General features: G+C 48.7%; 19 protein-coding genes across 19 annotated transcripts; 11 read left to right on the top strand and 8 right to left on the bottom strand. All coding sequences in view use genetic code 12, as the record gives it.

Annotated features, from left to right (window-relative positions):
* Nucleotides 1-419: 419 nt before the first annotated feature.
* Nucleotides 420-1,376, top strand: PSN45_003809 (acyl-CoA thioesterase II; the record flags this gene model as incomplete). The annotated part of the gene is made up of 1 exon (XM_006686615.1): nt 420-1,376. The coding sequence occupies one exon, from the start codon at nt 420-422 to the stop codon at nt 1,374-1,376; it is 957 nt and encodes a 318-aa protein (XP_006686678.1).
* A 309-nt stretch (nt 1,377-1,685) lies between these two features.
* CTR2 (copper transpport protein) lies at nt 1,686-2,153 on the bottom strand (the record flags this gene model as incomplete). Its single annotated transcript, XM_006686345.2, has 1 exon — nt 1,686-2,153. One exon carries the CDS (start codon nt 2,151-2,153, stop codon nt 1,686-1,688), a length of 468 nt encoding a protein of 155 aa, XP_006686408.2.
* A 625-nt stretch (nt 2,154-2,778) lies between these two features.
* Nucleotides 2,779-3,435, top strand: RCF2 (Replication factor C, subunit RFC4; the record flags this gene model as incomplete). The annotated part of the gene is made up of 1 exon (XM_006686617.1): nt 2,779-3,435. One exon carries the CDS (start codon nt 2,779-2,781, stop codon nt 3,433-3,435), a length of 657 nt encoding a protein of 218 aa, XP_006686680.1.
* A 152-nt stretch (nt 3,436-3,587) lies between these two features.
* On the top strand, nt 3,588-5,729 carry GCD6 (translation initiation factor eIF-2B epsilon subunit, GEF; the record flags this gene model as incomplete). The annotated part of the gene is made up of 1 exon (XM_006686346.1): nt 3,588-5,729. One exon carries the CDS (start codon nt 3,588-3,590, stop codon nt 5,727-5,729), a length of 2,142 nt encoding a protein of 713 aa, XP_006686409.1.
* A 234-nt stretch (nt 5,730-5,963) lies between these two features.
* On the top strand, nt 5,964-7,487 carry ERG1 (Squalene epoxidase; the record flags this gene model as incomplete). Its single annotated transcript, XM_006686347.1, has 1 exon — nt 5,964-7,487. The coding sequence occupies one exon, from the start codon at nt 5,964-5,966 to the stop codon at nt 7,485-7,487; it is 1,524 nt and encodes a 507-aa protein (XP_006686410.1).
* Nucleotides 7,488-7,648: 161 nt separating this feature from the next.
* Nucleotides 7,649-8,905, top strand: VCX1 (Vacuolar calcium ion transporter; the record flags this gene model as incomplete). Its single annotated transcript, XM_006686619.1, has 1 exon — nt 7,649-8,905. The coding sequence occupies one exon, from the start codon at nt 7,649-7,651 to the stop codon at nt 8,903-8,905; it is 1,257 nt and encodes a 418-aa protein (XP_006686682.1).
* A 1,526-nt stretch (nt 8,906-10,431) lies between these two features.
* Nucleotides 10,432-11,313, top strand: PCL2 (PHO85 interacting cyclin; the record flags this gene model as incomplete). Its single annotated transcript, XM_006686349.1, has 1 exon — nt 10,432-11,313. One exon carries the CDS (start codon nt 10,432-10,434, stop codon nt 11,311-11,313), a length of 882 nt encoding a protein of 293 aa, XP_006686412.1.
* Nucleotides 11,314-11,537: 224 nt separating this feature from the next.
* cct1 (chaperonin-containing T-complex alpha subunit Cct1) lies at nt 11,538-13,202 on the bottom strand (the record flags this gene model as incomplete). Its single annotated transcript, XM_006686348.2, has 1 exon — nt 11,538-13,202. One exon carries the CDS (start codon nt 13,200-13,202, stop codon nt 11,538-11,540), a length of 1,665 nt encoding a protein of 554 aa, XP_006686411.1.
* A 153-nt stretch (nt 13,203-13,355) lies between these two features.
* Nucleotides 13,356-14,093, top strand: GCF1 (HMG box mitochondrial protein; the record flags this gene model as incomplete). The annotated part of the gene is made up of 1 exon (XM_006686351.2): nt 13,356-14,093. One exon carries the CDS (start codon nt 13,356-13,358, stop codon nt 14,091-14,093), a length of 738 nt encoding a protein of 245 aa, XP_006686414.1.
* A 298-nt stretch (nt 14,094-14,391) lies between these two features.
* cdc42 (GTPase Cdc42) lies at nt 14,392-14,976 on the bottom strand (the record flags this gene model as incomplete). The annotated part of the gene is made up of 1 exon (XM_066158161.1): nt 14,392-14,976. One exon carries the CDS (start codon nt 14,974-14,976, stop codon nt 14,392-14,394), a length of 585 nt encoding a protein of 194 aa, XP_066014258.1.
* A 499-nt stretch (nt 14,977-15,475) lies between these two features.
* Nucleotides 15,476-17,266, bottom strand: UPC2 (transcription factor; the record flags this gene model as incomplete). Its single annotated transcript, XM_066158160.1, has 2 exons — nt 15,476-16,820; nt 17,097-17,266. The coding sequence occupies 2 exons, from the start codon at nt 17,264-17,266 to the stop codon at nt 15,476-15,478; spliced, it is 1,515 nt and encodes a 504-aa protein (XP_066014257.1).
* Nucleotides 17,267-17,663: 397 nt separating this feature from the next.
* CBP4 (assembly factor cbp4) lies at nt 17,664-18,089 on the top strand (the record flags this gene model as incomplete). Its single annotated transcript, XM_006686354.2, has 1 exon — nt 17,664-18,089. One exon carries the CDS (start codon nt 17,664-17,666, stop codon nt 18,087-18,089), a length of 426 nt encoding a protein of 141 aa, XP_006686417.1.
* Nucleotides 18,090-18,190: 101 nt separating this feature from the next.
* Nucleotides 18,191-18,743, bottom strand: APS3 (Sigma-adaptin 3A; the record flags this gene model as incomplete). The annotated part of the gene is made up of 2 exons (XM_006686353.2): nt 18,191-18,675; nt 18,722-18,743. The coding sequence occupies 2 exons, from the start codon at nt 18,741-18,743 to the stop codon at nt 18,191-18,193; spliced, it is 507 nt and encodes a 168-aa protein (XP_006686416.1).
* A 49-nt stretch (nt 18,744-18,792) lies between these two features.
* BNA5 (Kynureninase (L-kynurenine hydrolase)) lies at nt 18,793-20,145 on the top strand (the record flags this gene model as incomplete). Its single annotated transcript, XM_006686355.1, has 1 exon — nt 18,793-20,145. One exon carries the CDS (start codon nt 18,793-18,795, stop codon nt 20,143-20,145), a length of 1,353 nt encoding a protein of 450 aa, XP_006686418.1.
* A 43-nt stretch (nt 20,146-20,188) lies between these two features.
* On the bottom strand, nt 20,189-21,508 carry ENO1 (phosphopyruvate hydratase; the record flags this gene model as incomplete). The annotated part of the gene is made up of 1 exon (XM_006686356.1): nt 20,189-21,508. One exon carries the CDS (start codon nt 21,506-21,508, stop codon nt 20,189-20,191), a length of 1,320 nt encoding a protein of 439 aa, XP_006686419.1.
* A 499-nt stretch (nt 21,509-22,007) lies between these two features.
* Nucleotides 22,008-22,424, top strand: EAF6 (chromatin modification- protein eaf6; the record flags this gene model as incomplete). The annotated part of the gene is made up of 1 exon (XM_006686357.2): nt 22,008-22,424. One exon carries the CDS (start codon nt 22,008-22,010, stop codon nt 22,422-22,424), a length of 417 nt encoding a protein of 138 aa, XP_006686420.1.
* Nucleotides 22,425-22,666: 242 nt separating this feature from the next.
* PSN45_003793 (mitochondrial 54S ribosomal protein mL40) lies at nt 22,667-23,071 on the bottom strand (the record flags this gene model as incomplete). The annotated part of the gene is made up of 1 exon (XM_006686358.1): nt 22,667-23,071. One exon carries the CDS (start codon nt 23,069-23,071, stop codon nt 22,667-22,669), a length of 405 nt encoding a protein of 134 aa, XP_006686421.1.
* A 142-nt stretch (nt 23,072-23,213) lies between these two features.
* PSN45_003792 (uncharacterized protein) lies at nt 23,214-23,675 on the top strand (the record flags this gene model as incomplete). The annotated part of the gene is made up of 1 exon (XM_006686621.1): nt 23,214-23,675. One exon carries the CDS (start codon nt 23,214-23,216, stop codon nt 23,673-23,675), a length of 462 nt encoding a protein of 153 aa, XP_006686684.1.
* An 89-nt stretch (nt 23,676-23,764) lies between these two features.
* YPK2 (Serine/threonine-protein kinase) lies at nt 23,765-25,291 on the bottom strand (the record flags this gene model as incomplete). Its single annotated transcript, XM_006686359.2, has 1 exon — nt 23,765-25,291. The coding sequence occupies one exon, from the start codon at nt 25,289-25,291 to the stop codon at nt 23,765-23,767; it is 1,527 nt and encodes a 508-aa protein (XP_006686422.2).
* Nucleotides 25,292-26,619: the final 1,328 nt, after the last annotated feature.

Below are 26,619 nucleotides of genomic sequence, written 5' to 3'. Positions count from 1 at the left end.
CAAACCGGCACAACAAACCAATACATACATTAAACCTTAAACTGTAATATGCACCGCTTTGGAGAGGTGTAGCTCAGCATATGATCGCTCGATTGCGCTTTTTCAGCGGAATTATTAGCGCTTCCAAGCGAGCACTGGGAGAGCGCAGATCATAAAGCCAGCAGGTGCAGACAACAACCACAAAATGCACATCCCACTGCATATAATATGGAACATAGCAAGTGCACCCGTCTATAAGACCAAGGCATTATTTTATACTATATGCCAGTACCAAAACATATGTGGGGCCGTCATCCATCTTGACATGGATCCCGACTCCGGTAACCAACTAGCGACCACCATCCTGCACACAACCCCAAAGATCTCAATCCCAGATCCATTGTATTTAAATGGCAAATCCCCCTTTTCCTTCTACAACCATGTACAAATCTAGACAGTATGAAGTGGTCAAGAGAAGTGAAGAGCTTGTCTACGGGCGTAGACCCCTCCAATCAATTGACCAGAAGGTCACCAAGCTTGTGTTTGGAGGAGAACTTATTGCCCAGAGTATTATGGCTGCCTGGGAAACCCTCGAAGATGGTTGGACTCCCAATTCATTCCATTCATACTTCATGAGGCCAGCATCCACCGAGACTGTGATCCGGTACGAGATTTCTAGTAATAGCGATGGCCACAATTACAAGAACCGGTTGGTGCACTGCTATCAGGAAAAGGGCGATAAGCTTTGCTTTATAGCGATGATCTCGTTTGCTCAGAAGAACGACATGAAAAAACGTCAATTAGACTTCCAAAATAGCCCTAACCCCAACGTGAAGAATGTTCCATTCGACTTCCAGTTCTCTCCCAACGAGTACTTCTACAAGTATAAAGATCGGATGGAAGAGTTGATGGTGTTCAACCATACCAACGACCATATTCTGGCGATGATTCCGCCGGAAATCTTCGAGGATGCGGGGGACGCAGAAAACCAGTTGGAGGTGGGTGAGAGGCGATTAGGCTTCTTTACTCGGGTGAATGTCGATGGGGTGCAGCCAGTCCATAAAAAGTGGAACTATGTGGACTTTGCGTTTGTGTCCGATGCCACCACGCTTGTGCTCTTTTATCGGTGCTTGGGTACGGCTTTCAGCATGAAGTATTTCTGGTACACGTATGCCACCATGGATCATAACATCTACTTTCATGACGACGATTTTAATATCACCGACTGGTTGTTTGTGGACTTTCGGTTTGTGAGGTTGAGCAACGGCCGAGTGTTGTTTCTCTCGTTTTATTTCAATAGAGATGGAAAGTTGGTGGCTTCCATAACGCAGGAAGCGCAGGTGCAGATTCCTCAGAAAGTGGCTGATAAGGCGACTCTGGGATCGTACAAGTTATAGGAGGGGTTTAGTAGGGCTTGTTGATCGCGACATTGTTTGTGTACCAGTGGCTGTCACTGTTCACTTGGCTACATGATTCCTCCGTCTGGTGCAAAACCTGTCAATTTCAAACACACTATATCAGCCAGCCAACACTCCAATGTCAATAATAGAATCCATTCAATCTAAACAAATGAACTATGTATAACCAAGTCCAAGCCCTGAGCTTGGTCAAGCTCTGGTCTCTGTTCCTATCTCTGTCTCCGTTGTCTCATTATAATTCTCAGTCAATTTGCGTCCACGATTCTTGGGCCTTTCTCATCAGCTGACTCAATGGCATTCCAATCCCCGTCCTGTCGACTTGTGGCCCCACAACCAGTGTCCACCAATTGCACCCAACACAACTGCAAGCATCAACCACCCATTATACGTCATAAACACCAACATAAGCATAAACAGGTACCCGATCTGAAACCCATAAAACACCGACTTCTTGAGCCTATACAAACTCATGGCTCTCAGGTCAGACGCCACTGCCAAAGTACGGGCCTCCCAGAGGGAGATAGTGTGGCGTACAAACTCGTAGCCCGTGGCCAAAGCAGCCACTGCCACAAATGAAAACAAAAACGAGTAGACGGAGCGGATGTGCCACCAGTGGAAAATCACACAGGTGTTGGTGTAGTCCCACGTGAAGAGCATGTTCATGGAGCACCTGGCAGGCATGTCGGGCATGGGCATATCGTGGGATGCGGATGGCGAGTGGACAGGCATCTGATCCATATTGTGATAGCTGTTCATTTGGTTGAGATGTTTGAGCACTTTATATTCCTAGTTGGCTGCGCGGCCCGATAGTGCGAGTTTCCCCCATTAGGAGACTTTGGTGGGTGTATGGGTCAGAACCCCAGTTCACCCCAATTAGTCAGAACTCCCTACACCAGATCATACTCATTAGTCAGAATCCATATCCGGTACAAACATCGGGCACTTGCCCGGTTTCAGTCATTCCTCCCAGAAATCAAGTCGATCTTAATCCGGGGGTGTATAAATGTCGCGGCTTGGTCATCTCCGACTCACCCGCGACAAAACGGTCGATGGATCAGGTGTTTTTGGCACCATTTACATGAATTGCGAAGCGGAAACTAATGTCACAAAGTAGCAGAAGAGACAGCGTAACAGAGTAACCGAAGGGAAAAAGAATTGGAGACAGCAGGTGGTGTCGTTGTCACCCGTCGTCCCTCTCTAATCATCTATACGATACCCATCTTGCACCACTCCGACATTCTTCACCCCAATTATATTTTGCGCCAGCCGTCAGCCGTGAGCCATTTTCTTCCTTATTCACCCGACCTTTCTTTTTCTGCGCGCAAACAAAATTTATATAAACCGCACCCATTTCTTCATTGGCTGCACATTTTAATTTACCATGAAGATTTTAGGAACAGACGAAAGAGAAGCTCACATTGCTCACATCACCGCTGAAGGCACCAAGGGATTGTTCTACGGATCATTGTTATCGGCCGGGCTCTTTGCATACCTTAGAACTAGACACCCCGTTAGGTTCAGCCAATTTAACACCAGTATCAAAACTTGTATATTTGCCATGCCAACCATCGCCACTGCCGCCTTCTGGGCTGACCAGGGGTCCGTTGAGTTTGATAGACAGATGCACTCGTCCGACTACCAACAAGAACAGCTTTTGGAGCAGTATAAAGAATGGCAGTCAATGTCGAAGTACGACAAATCCATCCACTTTTTGAACGATAACAAGTACAAGATCGTCTTGTCTGCATGGGCCGCGTCGTTGTATGGCTCGTGGGTGCTTGTCAACAGGGACAAGATCATGACCACTGCCCAAAAGGCGGTACAGGCCAGAATGTATGCTCAGGGAGTCACAGTGCTTTTGTTGATTGGAACCGTTCTTTTGGCGGTCAAGGAAGAGGAAATCAACAAGAAGAAGCCGGCACCTATTCCCGAGTGGCAGAAGGTGTTGAACGATAGGGCCGAAGAAGAGAAGGAGAAGAAGCGGATCGTGGCCCAGATCAAGAAGGCCAAGGCTGAGAAGGAGGAATTGAGCCAATAGACTTGTAGATATGATGAATAAACGTAATTTGAAAGCATTTGACCATTTAGTAGAAATTGCCATCGCCTGGAACTAACACTTTTCAGTGCCTAGTAGAACCATTAGTATGACACTTTTCGATGGCTTTTTCGCACTCAAAATTTTAAGATCCAATGGCTCCCAAGAAGAAGAAGGAACTTGACCAGGACGAACGGTTCCAGGCCATCGTGCTCACCGACTCGTTCTTCTCGCGGTTCATGCCGCTCACTGCTGTCACTCCTAGATGTCTTTTGCCGTTGGCAAACGTGCCCCTCATAGAGTACACTCTTGAATTCCTCGCCAAAGCTGGCGTCAACGAAGTGTATGTGATGTGTTCCTCCCACGCTGACCAAATCCAAAAGTACATCGACAGCTCCAAGTGGACCCACAGCAGCTCGCCTTTCACCATCACCACCGTCATGTCACTCGAGGCTCGTTCGGTGGGGGATACCATGAGAGACCTTGATAATCGAGGCCTCATCACCGGTGATTTCTTACTTGTGTCGGGCGACACCGTCACCAACATCGACTTCAGCGCTGCTATGGCGTTCCACCGCCGCAAAAAACAACACGACAAGGAGCACATTCTCACGATGATTCTCACGCCGGCCCTGCCCTACCACAGAACCCGGTCCCAGATCGACCTGGCGGCCTTTGTGTTGGACAGAAATACCGACAGATGTATCTACTACCACTCAGTGCCTCCGCCAAACCTTCCTCAGACGTCGGTGGGACTTGATCCCGATTTACTCGAGGATGTGGACGAGCTTATTTTGCGCAACGACTTAATCGACTGTCACATTGACATCTGTACGCCGTTAGTGCCCCAGATCTTTCAGGATAACTTCGACTACCAGTTGTTACGGAGTGACTTTGTCAAGGGGGTTTTGACGTCCGATTTGGTCAAAAAAACCGTGTACGCCTATTTGACCAATGGAGAAGAGTATGCGGCCCGAGTCACCAGTTTCTTGACCTACGATGCGGTGGCCCAGGACGTAATACTGAGGTGGTGCTATCCAGTCGTACCGGAGGTCAACTTGATGCCGTCTCATAGCTACTCATACCAGTTCAATCATATTTACAAGGAAGATAAGGTTATTTTGGCCCAGAGTTGTAAAATCGGTAATTGTACGGCCATTGGCAACGGCACTGAGATCCTTGACGGGCTGTCGGTGTCACGGTCTACCATTGGGCGTAACTGTAAGATCGGGAAGAATGTAAGCATCACCGACAGTTACATCTGGGATGGAGTGGAGATCGCTGATAACTGTGTGATCCACAAGTCCATTCTCGCCTATAATGTCACCGTGCACAGTGACGCCGAGATCGTGGGCAGTGTCGTGGGCCACCATGTGACGGTGGGCCGTGGCCGGCGTCTTGCCGTAAACTCTCGGTTGGTGGAAACCCCCATTGAACGAGAATCGGCTGGCCTTGACAGCTTTTCAGACGACGAACGCGACCAGGAGGTAAGTCCTTCTGTGGCAGTTGTGGTAAATGACATAGATGTTGTGGGTGTGGATGGAGTTGGGCATTTGTATGTATCAGAGTTTGAAGAAAACGACAGTGAGGATAGTGATAGTGAATTCGAAAACACTGGAAGCACCGACAAAATGGGCACCAAGATGTACCAGAGCTTCAAGCTTCTCAACATCTCCGATGACTCAATCGCATCGGTGTCAAACAAGAAGAGACGGCGGAAGACCAGACGATTCTCATCCAATTCTGTCATGTCCACCGACTTTGAGCGTGGCGAGTTGAGCGAGGAAGAGGAAGATTTCGCCAAAGAAGCCGTCGATACCGTCACTCGTTCCATCGAGAACAACCATGACCTCGACACGGCCCTATTAGAGTTGAACACGTTGCGGATGTCAATGAATGTTTCTTATCATGAGGTTCGGGCTGCTACCGTCGAAGCGTTGACCCGCCGCATTGGGCACTTCATCAGTACCGGGACCTTGGGAAGTAAAGAAGCCACTGTAAAGGTGTTCAAAAGTTGGGGTCCACTATTCAATCGTCAACTCTTTGAACCCAAAGACCAGGTCGACTTATTGATGCTTTTGCAATCGACTTGTGCTTCTGGTGGTTACGGTGGGGGTTTTGATGGTCAGGTGGTGTTGTTCTGGGCCATCAGAACCTTATACGACGATGATATCGTGGAGGAGGACCGGATATTACAGTGGTGGAACAGTGAAGAGAGTGCAGCCAGTGCAGATATTCGTGGGGCCACTGTGAGGTTTATCGAGTGGTTGCAAGAGGCAGAAGAGGAAAGTGACTAGAGTCTGAATAGAGGTTGTGAGTGGTTCAATTACAGGTAGCCAAATTTGGATGACTGTGCCCAATTTCCAACTAGAGTAAATAATGTACAGTTACATATGGTTTCTGTAGCCAAACCAAAACCTATGCCATCGCCTCACTTGATGGCCCCATAATGGGCCCACCCGCACGTGACCTTCGTATAGCGCGGTCGCGAAATCATAAAAGCACAGGAAAACCCATCGATCGCACCACCAATGTCTTTTGCAAACTCAAACGTTGCCACTGACAGCCTCCCCAACTCGGTGGAAGACAAACAGTACGACGCTGTTGTGGTTGGCGCAGGAGTGGCCGGGCCCGCCATCGCCACTGCCTTTGCCCGTGCCGGGCGTCAGGTGCTTCTTATCGAACGGTCCTGGTCCCGTCCCGATAGAATTGTGGGTGAATTGATGCAACCAGCAGGTGTGAAAGCGCTCTGCGAGCTCGGGTTGGCCCAGGCCGTCGCCAACATTGAGGCCATGACGTGCGAGGGTTACTACATTAAATACCACGACCGAGTGGTACAACTATCGTATCTAGACAAAGCTGAGGCTGCGACAGGTAATCCCATCAAACCGGTGCCAGACTGTGTTTTTGATGACAACGACAAGCTCATCACCGACTCGACACTCAGCAGCAAGGACTGGTACGACCATCCAACGGTCCAAGGTCTTGCGTTCCACAACGGTGACTTTTTGATGAACTTGCGTGCAATCGCCCGCGCCGAACCCAACGTAACGTGTTTGGAGGCTACTGTCACCGGCGTGGTACGCGACGACAACGACGTGGTGGTGGGTGTGCGGGTCAAGGCGGAAGACGTCCCAGCTGTCTACCGGGCCAAGCTCGTGGTGGCGTGTGACGGGATCTACTCGAAGCTTCGTCGCGAGCTCCCGGCTCCCGCCCCATCGGTGGAACTGTACTTTGTGGGGCTTGATTTACATGACTGTGACTTCCCGGCACCAGGCCACGGCCATGTGATTTTGGGTGACCATGCGCCGGTGTTGGCGTACCAGACCACCCCAACCACCGCCCGAATGTTGTGTGCGTGGCGGCTGACGAAGCCTCCGTCGTCATCCGGCGGTGAGTTTGCCAACTACCTCAACCAGCAGGTTCGGTCTGAGCTCCCGAAAGAAATCCAGCCGTCGTTTGACGCGGCGGTGGCCCTGAAAAGGTTCCGGCCCATGCCCAACCAGTATCTTCCAGCAGTGAAACAGAGCCGCCAGCGCGGATTTGTGGCAGTGGGCGACTCGTTGAATATGCGGCACCCGTTGACGGGCGGAGGGATGACAGTGGCGTTGAACGACGTGGTGATTTTGGCGAAACTTTTGCACCCAAGCCAGGTGGCAGATCTTGGCGACCACGAGGCGGTGTTACGCCAGATGGCGGTATTCCACCGGCGGAGAAAGCCGTTGGACGCCGTCATCAATACGCTTTCGATGGCTTTGTACGCATTGTTTGCAGCTGATTCCCCATCACTTCGCATTTTGCAAAGAGGGTGTTTCCGTTATTTTGAACTCGGCGGTGCTTGCGTATCGGGGCCCATCGGGTTACTTAGTGGGATGTTGCCGTTCCCCATGATGTTGTTCAACCATTTTTTCCTGGTGGCCTTTTATGCCATTTGGTGGAACTTTACAGACAATGGACTTTTGTATGCTCCGGTGTCTGTGTACCAGCTGGTGGTGGTATTAGTGGTAGCCGTCCGAGTGTTTGTGCCTATTTTGTGGGCGGAGCTCGCGAGGTGAAAGCTTGTTTATAAAAGTACTTAATTGTGTAATAGCATAACTTATCCAAACATGTTTGTCTTGGCTGCAAACAATGGCTGCGGTTCGCGGGTTCCCGCACGACCCGTGCCGTCCTAAGCCGCGCTTCTATTTCACTCTCGTCCTTTAAACTTTCTTCACCAATGCCTTCTTTATCAGATTCAACCCCATTAGTAAACTTGCGTGGCTCTCGTGCCCAATCGCTACAGTCATCAATCATCACTCCGTTTGTGGTCGTGTTGAAGTCTTCTCCCGTCAATTACCTCTTGGTATTCGTTCCACTCGGTATCCTTGCTGGCAACCTTGGATGGTCTTCCAATGCGATATTCTGGATAAACTTTTTTGCGATTGTTCCATTGGCCTCTATCTTAGCTTTTGCCACGGAAGAGCTTGCTGAGCACACGGGTGAGAGTATTGGGGGGCTTCTTAATGCAACTTTGGGAAATGCAGTAGAGCTTATTGTGTCGATTATTGCCTTAAAAGACAACCAAATTCGAATTGTTCAGGCTAGTATGCTTGGTTCACTATTGCTGAACATGTTGCTTGTGTTGGGAATGTGTTTTATTGCCGGGGGGATTACTCGGGTGCAACAAACGTTCAACCAGACGGTGGCTCAGACAATGCTGTCATTAATGGCGTTGGCTACCAGTGGTTTGATGATTCCAGCAGCGTTCCACGCAACATTACCAGCACCCGATAAACAACATGAGTTCCCAGCCCCTGGATCTCTGGACGAGTTAATTATCTCCTTGTCGCGGGGGGTTTCGGTGATTTTATTGTTGTTGTATGTGATGTACTTGGTGTTTCAGTTGAAAACGCACCGGTCGTTGTTTGAGGACCAGGGTGGGGTCCATGATGCCGACGACGGGATCATCACCACCGCCATGCCCCCAGATTCGTCGGCAACCAAGCCAGCAGACCGTCGCTTGAGTATTTCCGAACTGTTGGTGGTATTGCTACTTTCCACGGTGCTTGTGTCCATCTGTGCGGATTTCTTGGTGGGCTCTATCGATGACATTGTGGAAACTACGGGGTTGTCGAAGACTTTTATTGGGTTAATTGTGATTCCCATTGTGGGAAATGCTGCTGAACATGTAACGGCCATCATCGTTGCCATGAAGGACAAAATGGACTTGGCTATTGGAGTGGCTCTTGGGCTGTCATTGCAGATTGCGATTTTTGTGACTCCGTCCATGGTGTTGTTAGGATGGGTATTTGATGTACCCATGTCGTTGTACTTTTCGACGTTTGAAACGATCATTTTGTTTGTGTCGATGTTTATTAGCAATTTGGTGATTTTGGATGGAGAGAGTAACTGGCTTGAGGGTGCAATGTTGGTGAGCACATATTTGATAGTGGCCTTGGCCTTTTTCTACTATCCCGATACTCAGTTGACCTAGGGGGTAGAGGTGAATAAGGTGACTGTAGGTGTTAGTAAATAGAGTAGAGTTTGCAGCAAATAAAGTGACTATAAAGTTTGGAAGAGCAAGTAAAGGACCTAATCCATGTGTCTGTTTAGGTATCTTGGGAGTTGGTGTGAACTCTTCAACTCATAGAATGGACTTGACTTTGACCCATACACCCACAAAAGTGACCCGTACACCCACCAAAGTGACTCGTACACCCACCAATTCTGGCCCCTACACCGCACATTCTCACCCCAGCTCCCTCCTCAAAAAGTTGCCCACATCATTCCTAGAACCACGTCATCTCTAATCCCTTCCCCTACAGCGTCTTCACCCATTATTAATTTCATTTCGCCTAGGCCCATCCCTGCTTTTCAGCGCCTCAACTAACAATGAACAGTTGCCAATGCAAACCCCTGCCACCAAGGCTCTGCGCTGTCGCATTCGAAAATAGCTTATTTCTGTGCCGCATTGAACTTAAGGTTTACCCGATCATTTCACAGGTTGTAGTCGAGAAATTCAATAGAAAAACTAAGCCCTTACGACCCCTGCGACAGGCGACACGTAATCCACATGAGCCGCCAAGGTGTTCCTGTCACCTGGAGTGTACAAGCGAGGCTAAGACCCTCTTCGATTTTATCCGGTTCGGGCAAGCATAACTGAACGCCCATGTCTGCGACTTGACAATAGGCCAATTGGCGCATGAGGTCCATTGCCCAATGCGGTTAATTAATTGAAAATTCTTAAATGGGAAATGATGATGGTAGTGACCCCTGAAAGGTTTGCCACCTATCACTAGTAACTTACTGATAGTTTGTAGTTGCCGGTTGTACCAGCAACCGTCTCCCAGCAGAATCTATTTTCAGCCGGAGCCATGGTCAGGTGGGCGCGTGGGATGCGCATGTGGGGGGCGCGTCGGCCCAGGGCGGCAGACTCAGCGGCAATACCACAACCACCATAAGCCGCTCTTAATATTATGACCACAATACTCAACTTAGTGTGGGTCAGAACATTGGGATGGAGACACTTTGTATACACAGCGTCAACCATTGTCAATCAATAATTAGATTGTCCAGGTTCAATGGTGGCTACAAAGTGCGCAAATGCTTTACCTGCAGACACAAATGCCACAAAGCGTCTTGGATACGCAGACGCGAAAATCGGCCAAAAAATACTCGTCTCACGTCGTCGCAGGGTTGAAAGGGTTCCTTTATATGTTTTAGGCAAAAAAGGGGGTATGGTTTGTTTGTAAGCGGTATTGTCTAGTGTTCTGGTGCTGATTATTCTTTCACTCACCGCTCCTGGATACGCTTTTGCTAGCGTTTATTTTATTTTATTTTTTACAAAGGGGACTTTTGCCCACCCATGAATTTTTCACGGTACCCGAATCGATATAAAGCTTTGCCCATTTCCTCCGGCTAATTTTTTTAAGACGGTCCTTCACTTCCTCTTGCCCATCATTTACTTTCCGGTGGCCTCCCACTCCCATCCATCCTTCATAACTCACTCTTTTCCCCACCATGTCTGACAGAGAAGCATTGAAAATCCTCACCCGGCAACCGGTGAATACTGATATGATCAATTTTCTTGTTTCTACCACAAACTCCATCATCCAGGTGAAACCCCCACAGAGATCTCCCCGGCTCAACTGTTTGCACACGGGGGATATGATGATCAGTCCCGTGGGTCATAAAACCATTAGTTTGGCAAGTTTTATCAAAAACTTGATCAAGTACTCCAACGTACAAACCCCAACTTTGATGGCCACCTTAATATACCTCAACAAGTTGAGAAACTTGTTGCCAGCCAACGCCATTGGCATGGAAACCACACGCCACAGAATCTTTTTGAGTTCGTTGATTTTAAGTGCCAAATGCTTGAATGATTCCTCTCCTTTGAACAAGCATTGGACTAAGTACACTGACGGTTTGTTGACTCTCGATGAGGTCAACATGGCTGAGCGGGAGTTGATTTCGCTTTTGCAGTGGAAGGTCAATGTGTACGAAGAAGATTTAATTGTGGCCTTGCAACCATTTTTGATTCCTATCAAGAACCAATTGTGGAAGAAGTTGTCGGCTGAACAGAACCAGAAGATGAGCTACTACCGGTTATCCAACGTCAACTTGGCCAAGCCTTACTCCAAATCACGGTCATCGAGCTCATCTTCCATCAGCTCTTTTAGTTCTGTAAGCTCTCCCAGCTTGACCATCTCGTCCAGCACCTCGTCATTGGACTCGATAGGTTCTGCCAGCTCGTACTCCAAGAGCCCATCCACCTACCTCGAGTCCTCGAGGCCCTTACAGCCCCGGTCGGTTAATAGCATGAACCGGGCTTATCATTCCAAGACGTACGACTCTTACCAGGACATCAATTTGATGCATTCGGGAAGGGTTATTGCGTAGGACCCTGTCCATGACACTCACTAAGGACACACGTTACACGTTACTTTCGTTGTATTTATTTCACTTTGAGACTTTTTTATGTATTTTATGGGTAATGGTTATACGGTTATTGAGATGTACAAGTGCGATTGAACCAAGGTTAGAATTACTGGTGTATGTTTCAGATCTCTGCTCACTGGGTATGGACATAAAGTCTCTACTAAATTGGTATATTTATTTACAGACTAATGGTCGTGAGGATCCTCCTTGGGTTGTTCCGGATTCACGGTGATCATCGTATCGATTCTTAATATGGCAATGCATGCCTCCAATGCAGATTTCAAAGATTTAATTTTTGAAATGGTTGGCTCCAATACCCCGTGGGTGATTTCATTCACAATACGCCCTTCAATTAAGTCCAACCCATAGTTTTTATAATTCTTACGCTTGGTGTCAGTGAGTAACGCTGTCTGGGACGCCGCGTGATACGTCCGCAACTTGGCAATCAACTCACTCGAGTCTTTGGCAGCATTGTTGGCCAAGGTCTTGGGAATAATCAATAAAGCATTGGCAAATTCAGCAATTGCCAACTGTTCACGAGACCCAACCGTAGTGGCAAAGTTCTCCAAGAAAATGTTCAATGCCGTTTCAACACATCCACCTCCAGGAACCACATGGCCGCTTTCCAACGTCCGCTTCACCACCGATAACGAGTCGTGAATGGATCTTTGCATCTCATCTAAAGAGTACTCATTGGCACCTCTCAAGATAATCGAAGACGACGAGTGCAGTTTCGTACCCTTGACCAAAATGCATTCGTCGTCACTGATTCTGGTCTGGGTCACTTCTTCGGCGTGGCCCAAGTACAGGGTCTCAAATGTCTCTTCTCCTTCCAAGTTACTCAAGTCACTAATTAAAGTAGCTCCAGTGGCCCTGGCAATCCGGCGTAAATCTTCCTTCTTGCACCGTCTTACAGCCATGGCTTTAGCCTCGATGAACTCCTTCAAACACAAGTCATCGATTCCCTTGGTCGTCAAAATCACGTTGGCACCCGCGGCCAAAATCTTGCGGATACGCTCAATGATGATTCCATACTCTCGTTTACGAATCTCTTCCAACTGCTCAGGGTCATCGATCTTGATATGAATCCCCATCGCCATCCTGGCCTTTTGCAAATTAATGTCCAAACAGGCGATTTTGGCGTTGGTTACACTCTTGACCATGGCCTGCGAAGCAACTGTACAGTTCAACGCGTATCCGTTCACCAACATACTTTCGGTGGCCGATTTCCCGTGGGCTTTCAAGATATTCACCGCCTTGACAGGATACCTGACTTCTCCCTTGTTGGTGGTGGTCTTTACCGCCAACATGGCGTCCACCACCAACTTACTGAAAAAGTCGCTGTCAGATCCAATGATCTTGGAAGACATTGAAGTTTTGGCGATATTAATCAAGGTGTCCTTTCCCAACGTCTCTACGGGGATGGACATCATATCATTGATGTAACGGATGGCCTCCTTCAACGCAAGCCGGTAACCGGTGATGATGGTGGTGGGATGGATTTTGTTCCTCACGAGTTCATTAGCACGCTTCAAAAGCTCACTGGCGATAATCACCACGGAGGTGGTACCATCGCCGATTTCACGGTCCTGTTGCTGAGCCAACTCCACGAGGATCTTTCCGGCTGGGTGCTTGACGTCCAAAAGTGATAAGATCGTTGCTCCATCGTTGGTGACGGTGACATCTCCGATATCGTCGACGAGCATTTTGTCTAATCCGACGGGGCCAAGGGACGACTTGACGACGTTGGCCACCGACTGGGCAGCCAAAACGTTCTGGTTCCTGATGTCGTCTCCACTGACTTTCTCACCTTCCAAGAAGAGTGTATCTGATCTTGCTGCTGAGTACATGTTGGATGCTTTTCACTTTTTTTTTCTTTGGTGAGCGCGCTATAAGCAGGGCGTAGTCACGTGAGTCGCCCCTCAGCCGTCGCGCGCAACCTCGCCAAAAATAAACAACCACAAATTCATTGTTGCCATACCCAACTCACAGATACTATTAAGATGTTGAGTCGGTTTATTGTCAGATCCAATGCTTATGTGCCGCTCGTGGCTGCTTGTAGGGTTCAATCTCGGCAGTTCTCCTGGTCAATGGCCATGTGGGCTGCTGCTGCCAAAGCCAAAACTAAAAAAAGTCAAACCCCTGAGGCCATCAAATTACAATTGTTGAAAGACACCTTGAAAACCGAGAAGTCCGTTTACAAAAAGTTGCAGGAGAAGTACTCCAAGGCGAAGGCCAAAGAAACCGAGAAGAAAAAGAAGGTAAAGGCTAAGGAATCCCAACAGAAAGAAAAGGCTAAGAATGATGTACTTCTTAAAAAGGCCTTAAAGACCCCAAGAAAATTGTCTCCCTTTAACATCTTTGTCAAGGAGAGAAAGGCCAAGGATATCACCGAGGCCAGCAAAGAATGGAAGGAATTGACTGATTTTGAAAAAGATGAGTTTGCTGATAAGGCTGATGCTTACAATGAAGACATTCTTGCAGTATTCAGCCCCAAGCCCAAAGCGCCTGTATTTGGCTTTGCGGCGTACGTCAAGAAGAACTTCATTCGGGACGGCCGTGACAACGTCGAGGTATTGAAAGAGTTGTCGTCGCAGTGGAAGCAGTTGAGCAGCTCTGAAAAAGCCCCGTATACCTTGGACAAAACTGAATGGGCTCGGTACCAAGAGCAGTTGAAGGACTGGAAACGGTATCGTATCGATGTGTTCAACGACAAGAATGGAACCAGTTTATCCTCCTAAATCCAATTTTGACCCGCAAAAGTTGATGTATATAATCTCGTCTTGTTTTGTTAATGTACCACCATCAGTAAAAATTGTATATTAATTACTTTTTGACCCTTACCACTCTATATAATAAAAGCATTGGCGAGAGATGGCGGTTCGCCTGGAAAACAGTCAACCAGTAACAGACTAAAACAAAGTAAAATGATAGCATCAGAAATAAAACCCACTAGCAGGGGCAGCCGTGAAAAAGGGTCCTTCTCTGTCCACAGCGGGAGCACTCCGCCTTGAGCGGGTCACCCTTTGCACAATTATATTACAAGATGGCACACTTTTTGGACTTCTTAATCACAGGGGGTTCCAAGGCAGCGACAATAGCTTCATCAAACACCGTCTTTAAGCCTCGTTGGGTTAACGCCGAACACTCAACGTACTTGACAATCTTGACGGCCCGCAACTCCCTGGCCAACTTCTCGCCCATTTCGTAGGTGATGGGCGACAACTTTTGTTTTTGTAATCTGTGCAAAATCACCTCGTCGTTTCTCAAATCAGTTTGGGTTCCCACAATTAAGCAAGGAACACCAGGACAATGGTGATGAACTTCTGGGAACCACTTTTCCTTGACGTTTTCAAACGATGCGGGTGCAATCACCGAGAAGCACACCAAGAACACGTCGGTAGATGGGTAACTCAAAGGTCTCAATCGGTCATAATCTTCCTGACCAGCGGTATCAAATAAGCCAAGGGTGAAGGGCTCGTCACCAATCATCACCGTGACGGCGTAGTTGTCGAACACGGTTGGCACGTAGTCGGCAGGGAATTTGGAGGTGGTGTAGGAGATCAAAAGACATGTCTTTCCGACAGCACCATCTCCGACAACAACACACTTTATGGTTTGCATTCTGGAGGTTTTTATGGATGTAGCGGGGAGCAATTGGGTTGCGTCTGACGTGGGTGTATGGGTCAGAACTGGTGGTGGCTAGGACGGCTAATTAAAAAACTGGCAAAAACGGATGGTCCTCAAATAAACCGATCCTTGTGAACTTGTTGATAATGTAAGTTTTGAAAATTTTTCCCTATTTTATCCCTGCGAAAGTTTCTGGCGCACACGAGAAAGCGGTCTAACAATACGAGACCAACTCGGTTAAAAAAAGAAATTGGTGGGTGGAACATTGATGAGAGGCGATGGGAGGAGGGGTGATAATGGGGGACAGATTATTGAGGGTCCTCAGATGGATAAAATCCTGGGAGGTGTATATCAGCTAGCCCCAGGAATAGGGGGTAGACGCGATATTGCGCCAGAGGCAAATGTCGTGGGTGTCGCATCTCCTGCGTTATCACCGCGTAATCTCTACTCATAATTCATCTATTCTCAATATCTCTGTACTACTCTCACATCTCTACTTCATGTTCATAAAAGTGTCGGCCGTCTGCATGATCTCCAAATCACTCGTGATATCGCTCGGTAAGTTGTTGGTATCGACCAACTTCAACGAATTGCCGGCCTCAAACGTAGCCATCTCCGCGTCCAACTCGTTATCCACAATCGAAGGACCTCCTCCAAGAAAGTCCAACATCATGTGCATTCCACCCGCACCATTGGCATACTCCTCCACGTCCACCGGCAAGATGTTCAGTACACCCTCCAAAAACCACACCTTATCCTTCATCTCGGTGGTGAAGGCCCTGAGAAGCTTATAGTAGGACCGCATGATTCTCATGGCCTTGATATCTCCACTCATCAACAACAGAAGAAACTGCTTGTCCAACAATGCCGGGAACGCAAAAATCCGCAAGATGAAATCGGATTTGTACCGTTCTTTGTGAAGCTTGTTCAAGTATGCTAAAGTGACCAAATAGGGCGAATCAATGGACACCGGGAATAGATCAGCAATATCGGAGTCGTGGCACTCGAGGTCCGTGAGGAACTTACTGGCCTGCTCGCTGCTGAGCGAGTCCTTGTTCAAATGGACACGCTGGTTAATGATATCGCCCAAGTCGCCCAAGTCCACTGAAATAAACTTGTAGAACCGCGATGCTTCCGTCAATGGCCACACGGCCGTGAGAATAGTCGCGGCACCTTTGACGTGGAAGATCCAGGCAGACGCTGGGAGCGATTTGGGCGAGGTGGAGCTGGGGAACGACGCATTGGCGAGCGAGTCCATGATGAGAATCAACGCACTGGCCACAAGCGCGTCGGTGTTGTCGGCGTTGATATCTAGCACCGCCTCACGAAGGAGCCGGAGCGCATCGCCACGGTGGTAGGTGACACACTGGTCGAGGCCCTTTTCAGTTCGGGAGAGATGGGTGGCACTGAAGGCGAGAATTGAGTGCATAAGGAACGGGTGTTCAAACGCAAGCATGGGGATATCATAGTTCCAGATGTTTGTGTCGGAGATGCCGGCGCCGGTGATGGTGCTGGCTACCTGGGATGTGTAGTGGAACATTAGCCGGAGGTCTAGCATGTTGAGGGACTCGGGGCCCATGGGGGCGGTGGGGTCCGCGAATGGCTGCGAAACATTGGGCGAGATGGTGGGGCCTCCCGCGCCGTTGGTGGCCTTCGCGGGGGTCATGTGGTCGCCTGGGTGCGCGCTGGCGGCGACGCTAGGTCCACCGGCGCTGAGTTGCAGGTCGATGAGGGTGCCCAAATTGCTGATATCGATCGGGAGTTGGGCAAGGGTGGCGAGGTTGGTGAGCGATGCCAAATTGCCGAGTGATGAGAGATCACCTCCCAACTCCGTGAGACTGTGTACGAGGTGGCTCAAATTAATGTTGTTCAAGTTCCCAGCGTTGAGAAGCGTTTGGATAGTCTGTGGCACCGATTGTGGTACCGCCAGCGGTAGCGATGGCGGTGCCTTGTCGTGAACCAGCACCAGCAGCGCGCGCGATGGCACCAGAGCCGGTGACACCAGCACCAGCGAACTGTCGCCCTCGAGGGGAAGTGACGTATCGGATGATCTGGGTCTTTTGGTACCGGCCTGGTGTGGGAGATCGTACGTCTCGGGAGGATCATTCATGTACCCACACGTCAACTTCAAGTTGCTGCACTTGTTGCACACAGGGTGATGTTCGTCACATTTGACTCTTCTCTTTTTACACGTCAGGCATCCATTACGTGACTTTTGATGATATTTTCGTTTACCAGTAGATGCCTTCGACTTGTCTGAGATCTGAGGAGAAATTTCGGACATTGATGGAAATGAAGTGAAGGAATGGTATGGGGAAAGATTTGTTTGTCCCAGGGGGAGTAGTATATAAAAGAGTGATAGGAGGTGTCGTTCCGGTCGTTTGTGATCTTTTTTTTTTGAAGGCTTGGTGCGCGACGTGGTCCGGGTATTGGGGGTGGTGGGGGTTGTCCTGATAGGGAAGAAATGTATATGACAATTGGTGGATGTAAAAATGGGTGGATGTAAGAATCTTGATCCTGGAAGTACTGCCATATGGATCTCGATTCTGGAATCTTGATCCGGGAATCTTAATCCTGCAAGTACCCTTGGTCTTGACTCCTATAGGAGTAAGCTGTGCGCGCCACGACGGCGCAGCCAATGCTGGAACCTCAAATTCTAATCATCGCATTCTCACTATACAATGGACGTTAATCCTCCCAGATGGAAGAAGGTTTTGCGAGCAGGAATATACGGGAACGCCGTGATCTTGTTGGGCGTAGTGCTCTTTAAGTACACGACTCCCACCGAAGAACAGCTCATTTCGCGCTTCTCGCCTGAGATCAGAGCCGACTACGAAAAGAACCGTCTGTTCAGACAACAGGAACAACAAGAGCTCATGAAAATCGTGCGTGAAACCAGCCAGTCCAGTGACCCGGTGTGGAAGACGGGAAAGATCAAGTCACCGTTTGAAAAGGACACCCGTGGACTCGACCCTAAGTTGGTGGATGTGAAGGTGTTTGAGAAACAGGAGGCTTTGGCCTACCAGCGAGAACAGATTGATAAGTCCACCGAGGAGTTGGCGGAGACCGAGAAGTTGTTGGCGAAGAAGCGGTGGTGGCGGTGGTGACCGTGAACGAGATAAGGTGTATACTGTAAATAATGTACATATGCTAAATGATGAACTAATGGGAGGACATTGGTGGACTCTGGTGTGCTGGTACCATGGTGCTACTGGCCCCGCCAGTAGCCAAACGACCGTTCCCCCAAAAACCTCATACCTCCTCCACTCTTCTGACTGTTGGCATCGTCCACCGCCGCCACTATTCTCCCTATGTTGGTGTCGATTACCATCCCCCCCTGCACAATCTCCTCCAACACCGTCTGCAACACCTGCCATCCAAACACCAAGTCCAATTCACAAACATTAGAAAAACACTTGTCAAGACACTCCACAAACACCTGGATCAAATCCAAGATTCCGAGCTCCGACTCCTGGTCGTCCACAATAAACACAAAGTAAAGGGTGGCGTAGTGACGATAGATCACCTTGATGTCGTCGGCGTCTTCAAGGAGTGACGGCAGAGTCAAGAAGGAGCACTCCTGGTCACTGCGCACCTTGATAAGCTGAAACACCTGCTGGAGAAGAAGCCGTTGCGTGGGGATATCAACCGGCGTGTAGAACTTCATGAGCCGCGGAAGCCCGTCGTTGTTGACTATGTTGTTAGTACGGGATGCTGAGCTGGTGATCGGTATACATACATATTAGCACCGAGTGAATCATGTTGGTTCGAGTTGGAGTTTTGCGCGACTCGCACTTAACTTTTACCACTATGTCTAAGCAGTTGTGCCAAACCAAAGATACACAGTTCCCGTGCCACCAGGACGAGTTTGCCGTGCCCACGTTCGAGTCCTTGGGAATCCAAACCGCCAAGTTCTCCCCCACCACTCCGTCCATCTATTTCTGTGGCAATTCGTTGGGGTTAATGCCCAAAGATGTCAAACCAGCAGTCATCAGAGAACTTGATGCCTGGAGTGCTAGGGGCGTCGAGTCGCATTTTAACCACCCAGACGAGCCTGTAGCTGCACCTTGGGTGGATGTGGACTTGCCGCTTCTTCCGTTGTTGGCACCGGTGGTGGGTGCACTTGAACTGGAAGTAGCGGCCATGGGGACGTTGACCAGCAACTTGAATGCGTTATTGGTGAGCTTTTATAAGCCCAAAGGCCACAAAACCAAGATCTTGTTCGAGAAGCAGGCATTCCCTTCGGATTACTATGCGTTTGTAAACTTGGTCAAGCTTTTTGGATATGATGAATCACATTTGATTCAAATCGAGGTGCCACAAAACCACACGTACTTGAAAACCCTGCTCATTCTCGAGGCCATTGATGCCCACAAACACGAGCTCGCATTGGTGTGCTTTCCGGGAATCCAGTACTATACGGGCCAACTCTTCGACATTGAAACCATCACCCGGTACGCCAAACAAAGAGATATTGTGGTGGGCTGGGACTTGGCCCATGCGGTGGGAAACGTCCCGTTGAAGCTCCACGATTGGGAGGTTGACTTTGCTGCGTGGTGCTCCTACAAATACTTAAACTCAGGTCCTGGGGCCATTGCCGGTATCTTTGTGCACGAGAAGTACACAAAAGATAATTCTCCCGACAATTTTGCACCCAGACTCGCAGGCTGGTGGGGCAATAATGGACAAGAACGGTTCAAAATGTTGGAGAGCTTTGATCCCATCAAGTCGGCCTTGTCGTACCGCCAGTCCAATCCTTCGGTGATAGACGTGGTGTCTCTTCACACGTCGTTGAAGCTTCTCCATGCCAAAGGAGGAGTTGACACTTTAAGAGTGAAGAGCGTAGAAATGACAAACTATTTGCTTGAGCAATTGCAGCAGTCAGAGTTTTACATTGATCAGGATGACCACAAACCCAATTACGGGTTTCAGGTCTTGACACCTCTCAATGAGCACGAAAGAGGGTGTCAGCTCTCGTTGCTCTTTAAGCCCGACGGATTAATGGACAAGGTGTTTGGTTATCTCCATGAGCATGCGATCATTGTGGACGAGAGAAGACCCAGTGTGATCCGGCTTGCACCAGTGCCATTATACAACACGTTTGAGCAGGTGTACTACGTTGTGAAGCGGTTAAACGAAGGATTGGACAAGTTTAAACCCTGAAACCCTCAACATATACCTAATGTACTCTTTTATTCGTATACACTTACAAAGTAGAGGAAACGTGGAAGTTCTTACCAGCGTAAACAGCCTTGTCTCCCAACTCTTCTTCGATTCTCAAGATTTGGTTCAACTTGGCCAATCTTTCGGATCTGGCTGGAGCACCGGTCTTGATTTGTCCAGCTCTCAAACCAACAGCCAAATCGGCAATGGTGGTGTCTTCGGTTTCACCACTTCTGTGAGAAACCATGACACCCCAACCAGCAGCATAAGAGTCGTTGGCAGCCTTAATGGACTCGGTCAAAGTACCAATTTGGTTAACCTTCAACAACAAGGCATCGGCAGCCTTGGTATCAATGGCAGTCTTGATTCTGGTAGGGTTGGTGACAGTCAAGTCATCACCCACAATTTGCACCTTTCCACCAACCTTCTTGAAAAAGTGAGTCCAGGCATCCCAGTCATCTTCGGCAAATGGATCTTCAATGGACACAATTGGGTAGTCCTTGATCAATTGTTCGTATAAGTCAGCTAATTGTTCACCACTCAACCACTTGGACTTGTCAGAATCAGGGTTCTTGAAGTCCAAGTCGTAGAATCCATCCTTGTAGAATTCGGATGAAGCCACGTCCAAGGCAATACCGATTTGGCCCTTGTAACCAGCTTGTTCAATGGCATCAGTGATCAAGTCCAAGGCTTCCTTTGGAGTGGAAATAGCAGGGGCAACACCACCTTCATCACCAACGTTACCGGCAGAAGGTCCGTATTGCTTCTTGGCCAACGACTTCAAGTTGTGGTACACTTCGGTACCGATTCTCAAACCTTCGGAGAAGGTTGGGGCGTCGGTTGGTACAATCATGAACTCTTGGAAAGCCAAAGAACCACCAGCGTGAGAACCTCCGTTCAAGACGTTTTGGAAAGGAACTGGCAAAACGTACTTGTCTTGTTTGGAACCAGCGAGGTCGGCCAAGTGCTTGTACAATGGAACGTCCTTTTCGGCAGCACCGGCCTTAGCGGCAGCCAAAGAAACTCCCAAGATAGCGTTGGCCCCCAACTTGCTCTTGTTTGGGGTACCGTCCAAGGAGATCAAAAATTCGTCCACCTTTTCTTGGTTGGTGATGTCGAGTTTAGCTTCGACAAACTTTGGGGCAATGATGTCGTTGACATTGGCCACGGCCTTCAAAACACCTTTTCCTAACCATTTGGACTTGTCACCATCTCTCAATTCCAAGGCTTCGTGAATACCGGTGGAAGCACCAGATGGCACAATGGCTCTGAATAATCCCTTGGAGGTGGTCAAATCGACTTCGACGGTTGGGTTTCCTCTGGAGTCGTAGACGTATCTGGCGAAAACTTTAGTGGCAGCCATAATTGAAATTGGTTATATAATGTATATGTATTATAGGGAAGAAAAAAAGTGAGCAATGTCAGGGGATTTGAGAGGCTATTTATATGGATGAAAATTTAATTTGTGGACCACAATTACCCGATCCGCCGAGCGAGTCAGGTGAGGGTGAGTCAGGGAACTGTGAGAGTGAAATGCTTTCAGAACAGTTAGTACGGTTTTGGAAACCAATCCTGTCATTGGAAGATGATGGGGTATCTATCATTCCTGGAACTAATCGATGGAGAGCTCAATTGGTAACCGGGGATTAGAATTGGGTATTGACTGACAGGGTGAGCACTTCGGCGTCGGACTTTCACAAGCGTCGCGCCCTGGCTCGGATGGACGGACTGCGCGCCACCGCCAGCCGTAGGGGCCCGGGTCTCCCTTGTGCCACCACGGTACCAGTATTTGTCGTGTGTATACCACTGGGCCCACCTCCAGGTGCTCGTTTTCGCGACCTTCACGACATCTTCGAACAACTATGGCTGACAAGGACGAATATACCACACTAAAGACTCAGCTCACCAAGGAAATCCTCAAGAAGCAGGAGCTCTCTAACAAACTCACGAAGCTTGAGGACCTCATTTACGACCGTGAAAATGAGTATTTCAACGAGAGTGCCTATGGCAACATCGTCAAAGGGTTTGAGAACTTTAGCAAAAACACCAGTAATAACAACAAAAAGCGTATCATTTACACGGAGGAGGACCATATATTCAGTTTGGCATCGACCCAGTATATCAAGAGTTTGATGAAGAGGCAAGGCCAAAGTTTGAAGGAGGATTATGATGATTATGAGGATGGGGTGGAACCTCCGGATGCTAATGGGGTGGCAGTACATACGCCTGGCAGTGTTGGTGGGACTCCGGGCCGCAAGAGGAAGATCAGAGACGAGTAGATCGATGAATCAAAAAATATTCATATTTCCAGGTGAAAATCAAGATCTGATCAGCCTGATCGAATACCCAAATTCAATAGGCCTGTCTCATCTTCCACAAATGCTCCGCTGGAGCTCTTCTTCACCTTCCTAACTTTGTACAATAGTGTAGTTTAGTCGTAATAGTGCATGACTGTCTTTATTACTATCCTTTCTTTCCATTAGTGTATTTTATTCGTATATACAAGTGCTCACTATCTATCTCACGCTTTCCCCTGGTTCTTGTGGTTGTACACCCAAGGCATGTTTGCCGGGTAATCGGTGGGGACTCTCATATTTAATGGATACCAGTTGTTCTCGTCCAGCTTATTGGCCATTTGGTACAAGCTGGGACTGATGGCCTTTAACGTGTCCATGGCGTTGTGAATCGACTCATACTGTTGCTGCAACTGCTGGTATCTCTTTGTCTCCTGTTTTCTCGTGAACGACTTCCATGCGTTCTGGATGGTGTTATGCTTGATCAAGTCTTCGTGACTGAGTTTGATGAGTTTGGGTTGTTTTCTGGACGCCGAAAGCGCAGAAAGCTGGTTAACCACTCTTTGTGTCGAAGGGTTGACTGTCGTGGTGGCCTTGGTTCTCACGGTGATCTTTAACGTGTTGGATATCATTATGGAGCCGACTACTTCTCACTGAAAAATTTTAGTTTTAGTGGAGTGCGGCAGCGTGCGCTCACCGCTATCGCCAATATGGCTGCGACATGGCCTGAAATTCAAAGCAACTAAGTTGCCCTATATTAAACTAGATATAAATATGAGTGACAACTACTCGCATCCTCCGGAAGATCCTCCATCGTATACCGAAAGCACTCACCAGCAACAGCTGGTTACAGGTCCAAGCTCTCCCCCCCTTAGCGACAACATCACCATCCCACAAAAAGCCCCACAGTATGAAGGAAACAACGAATATCCGCCCGAAAAACAACAACCTCCTCCCAATGGCAAGTATGACCCGATGGCAGACCCAAAAGTATACAAGGTCCCCCCACAATTGGTAAATATCACACAGGCCAATCCCCAGCACTTGAATCCTTCATATCCACAATACCAGGAACGCGAACAGCAGAGATTGGCCCAAGGACATGCCCCCAATCCCGCCCGGTGGAAGCACGGGGCACCATTGGAACCGGGGAAAACGAACCCGCTGCACAAAACTGGTGGCAGTTCGTTTCCCGGCCGTGGTGGTGCCACTTACAACAATGCAGCCAACAAGTAGGAGTTGAAGGTTTGGTATTTGTGGTAAGGCTTGTGGGTAGTCTGCTTTTATAGTTGTGTTTGTGTATGCTCTAGTCTGTCTGTGGTACGTCACATGACGGTCTCACCATTATATGTCCAACCACCAAACTGTTTCTGCACCGACTCACTCAAAAAACTATCCACCACCGAGTCCTGCGGCCGCTCACTGGTAAAGTCCTGGTCGAAGTTCGACGTGTCTAGTAAACTGGCCACATTTGGCTTAAATGGCGGCAGATATCCCTTACTGTTCAACTTGTCCCAATCAATGTCCTTAAAGAAAGCATGGGCCTTAATCTCCTTTGGATCGGAAAGCCGTTTTGATGGGTCTTTCTGCAACAACTTCGTCACCAAGTCCACCACCAGTGGCTCTTTGGCAAGAAAGTCTGGGAACGTCAACGGGTTTTGAAGAATCTTTCTATACATCGTAGTATGGTCTTCGTCGTAAAATGGAGGTAAACCCGTGAGCATCTCGTAAAGAAGGGTTCCGAGAGTCCACCAGTCAACGGACCGAGTGTACCCCTGGTTCAAAAGAAGCTCGGGTGCCAAGTACTCGGGAGTACCACAAAAAGTGTTGGTTTTGTCATCGTTGTTCATGTTAAGCTTACAAAGGCCAAAGTCACACAAGGCGATATGGCCCTGGTAATCTAATAAGATGTTCTCTGGCTTCAAGTCCCGATAAATCACATTCAACTCGTGCAAACTCTCAAGGGCAGAAAGCAACTCGGCGATGTAGAACCGGGAGCGATCCATGGAAAACTTACCTTCCTTCTGCAAATGGTGGAACAACTCACCTCCATTGATGAACGCCAACACAAGGTACAACTTCTCCGGCAGCTGGAACGAGAACTTTAGCGGCACCACAAACGGGTTGGTGATGTTGGCAAGAACCGTTCTCTCGGCGAGGGTGTGAGTAACCTCCATCCGGGAAATGATATGCTGTTTGCGGATGGTCTTAAGCGCATAGATTTGGTTGGTGTCCTTCTTGAGCACCTGCATCACCTTTCCAAACGACCCCTTTCCAATTACCTTGAGCAAGTCAAACTCCTCGATCGAAAGGTGTTTTTTGGTGATGGGCTTGAAGTCGATGGAGACGTTGAGCCTACCGCTGGGGGCCGGGTCCTCGGGCCGTGAGAAGCTGAGGAACTCGTGGTTGAGGAGCCGGATTGCGTCCGAATGATACTTGAGGTTGAGCGGTACTTTGATGGACCCCACCAAAAGCTCTTCAATTGATGGCCGTTGGTCGTCGCTGGCACTGAACAACCCCGGCAACCGCACAAACAAGTTCAACGTGAGAAAGTTAGAAGAGCTGTTTGTGGATCTAAGGGTCTTTGTCACGTCAAACGAAATCACCTTGTTCCACACCGACTGCGCGATGGTACCATCGACAGGCTCCACCACAAGCACACTGTTTTCAAATTCCACTGTCAAATACATGAGCGACCGCACGAGCTGCTCATCATCGTGGCCTTTAGGGATGTTGACGACGGCAGGTAAACAGGAGGAGTTGGTGGTGGCAGGAAGATAGGGGTCATCGTCAGCGATGGTACCAATTTTCTTTAGGAGATTGGAGCGCACACCATCCAGCACCGTGTTCATCGCCAATGCCGTGAGTGCGTGCTTGGAGTTGTTGATTTTGACCGGGAGGCGTACAGAGTCGGAGTTGTAAATTTTGATGGTGAGGAGGCCAGGGTGAGAGGGTGAAGTTTGCACTTCAGGAGGAGTAGATGCTGTGGTCGTGGGAGCCGTGGGCGCTGCCTTAGCGGGACTTGTCAGTGTCGCTGACAGATGGTGAGAGCGTCCTGTCAACGAGGAGGCACTGCTGCTGTTCAGGACATTCTGGGTAGTGATGGTAAGTTTCTGAACCGAGTCGGCTAAATGGGAGGCTGAGGGCGTCAGATCTTGACTCTTGGCCAGGCGAGAGTCAGCAGGTGTGTCATCGTGACTGGCAGTGGGCGACGGGGTGTCATGGGCTTGGGCCAGCGATGTGAATTTGAGTTTATTTCTAAACTTGAACATAGGGGAATGACAAAAGTGAAAGAGTAAAGTGAGACTTAAGCGCGCACAAGTTTGGAGTTTTGTGGAACTGCGGCAGAGAATGTCGTATGACCAGCATTCTGAAACGAGACCGCGGTACTGGGGTTGTCGATTCATTGATCATTGACACTAAGGGATTGTCACCTGCCGTCGAATACCTTTCATTCACATCACTACTGGTACATATGTCTATCTGGTTCACGCCTTACATATACAAACTAAAACTCTATATCTATTTGCATATAATTGATAAGTTTGCAGATGACTCGCACTTTGTTGCCCTACATCTGCTGATATCAGATACGAGACATGACTATGACCACAGGCGACTCGCGACATTTGCTCGGCGCCCTCGACTCATTGTCGTTACTTCAACCGGTTATCATCCTTCCCCCTCGGATATAATCTTGAAAGTCAATGTCGCGCGTCTCACTGCGACCTCAAAGCGTGTTTTGGTTCGCGGCCCCGATGTAAACAATCCACCATTTCCAGGTGTTGTTTGCCCCATTGAGGAGTGCCTCCGTCCTACCAACGCCCCCCTGTTCGTGCCCTACTTATACACCCCCCAAAAAACAATGCCCCTCGTGCATCTCGTGTCGCGCCGCTCTGTCTCTCACCACTCCCACCTTATCCGTTCCCGCCACGTCGCCCTAGCCTCGTCGCCATTTTTTTTTTTCCACAGCCGTGAACAACACAAAACCGTCCGCGTTGTTTTCTGTTTTGATCTAACTTTTTCAATCTACAATTTGTAAAAACTTTCCTTTACTTAACTTTAACTACCAGCATAATTTAGCATTGCGAAGGCCCCCTCCTGTGATCGTGAACGCATAGACAGTCTTCCTTACCCTTGTCATTCCTTTGCCCTTTTTCCGCATCTTTGTACGTGCTTC

This window comes from Yamadazyma tenuis, chromosome 5 (assembly GCF_029203305.1).
Source record: "Yamadazyma tenuis chromosome 5, complete sequence".
Classification (NCBI taxonomy): Eukaryota; Fungi; Ascomycota; class Pichiomycetes; order Serinales; family Debaryomycetaceae; genus Yamadazyma; species Yamadazyma tenuis.
The sequence above is the reverse complement of the archived record's forward strand: the minus strand, read 5'-3'. Positions and strand labels throughout refer to the sequence as shown.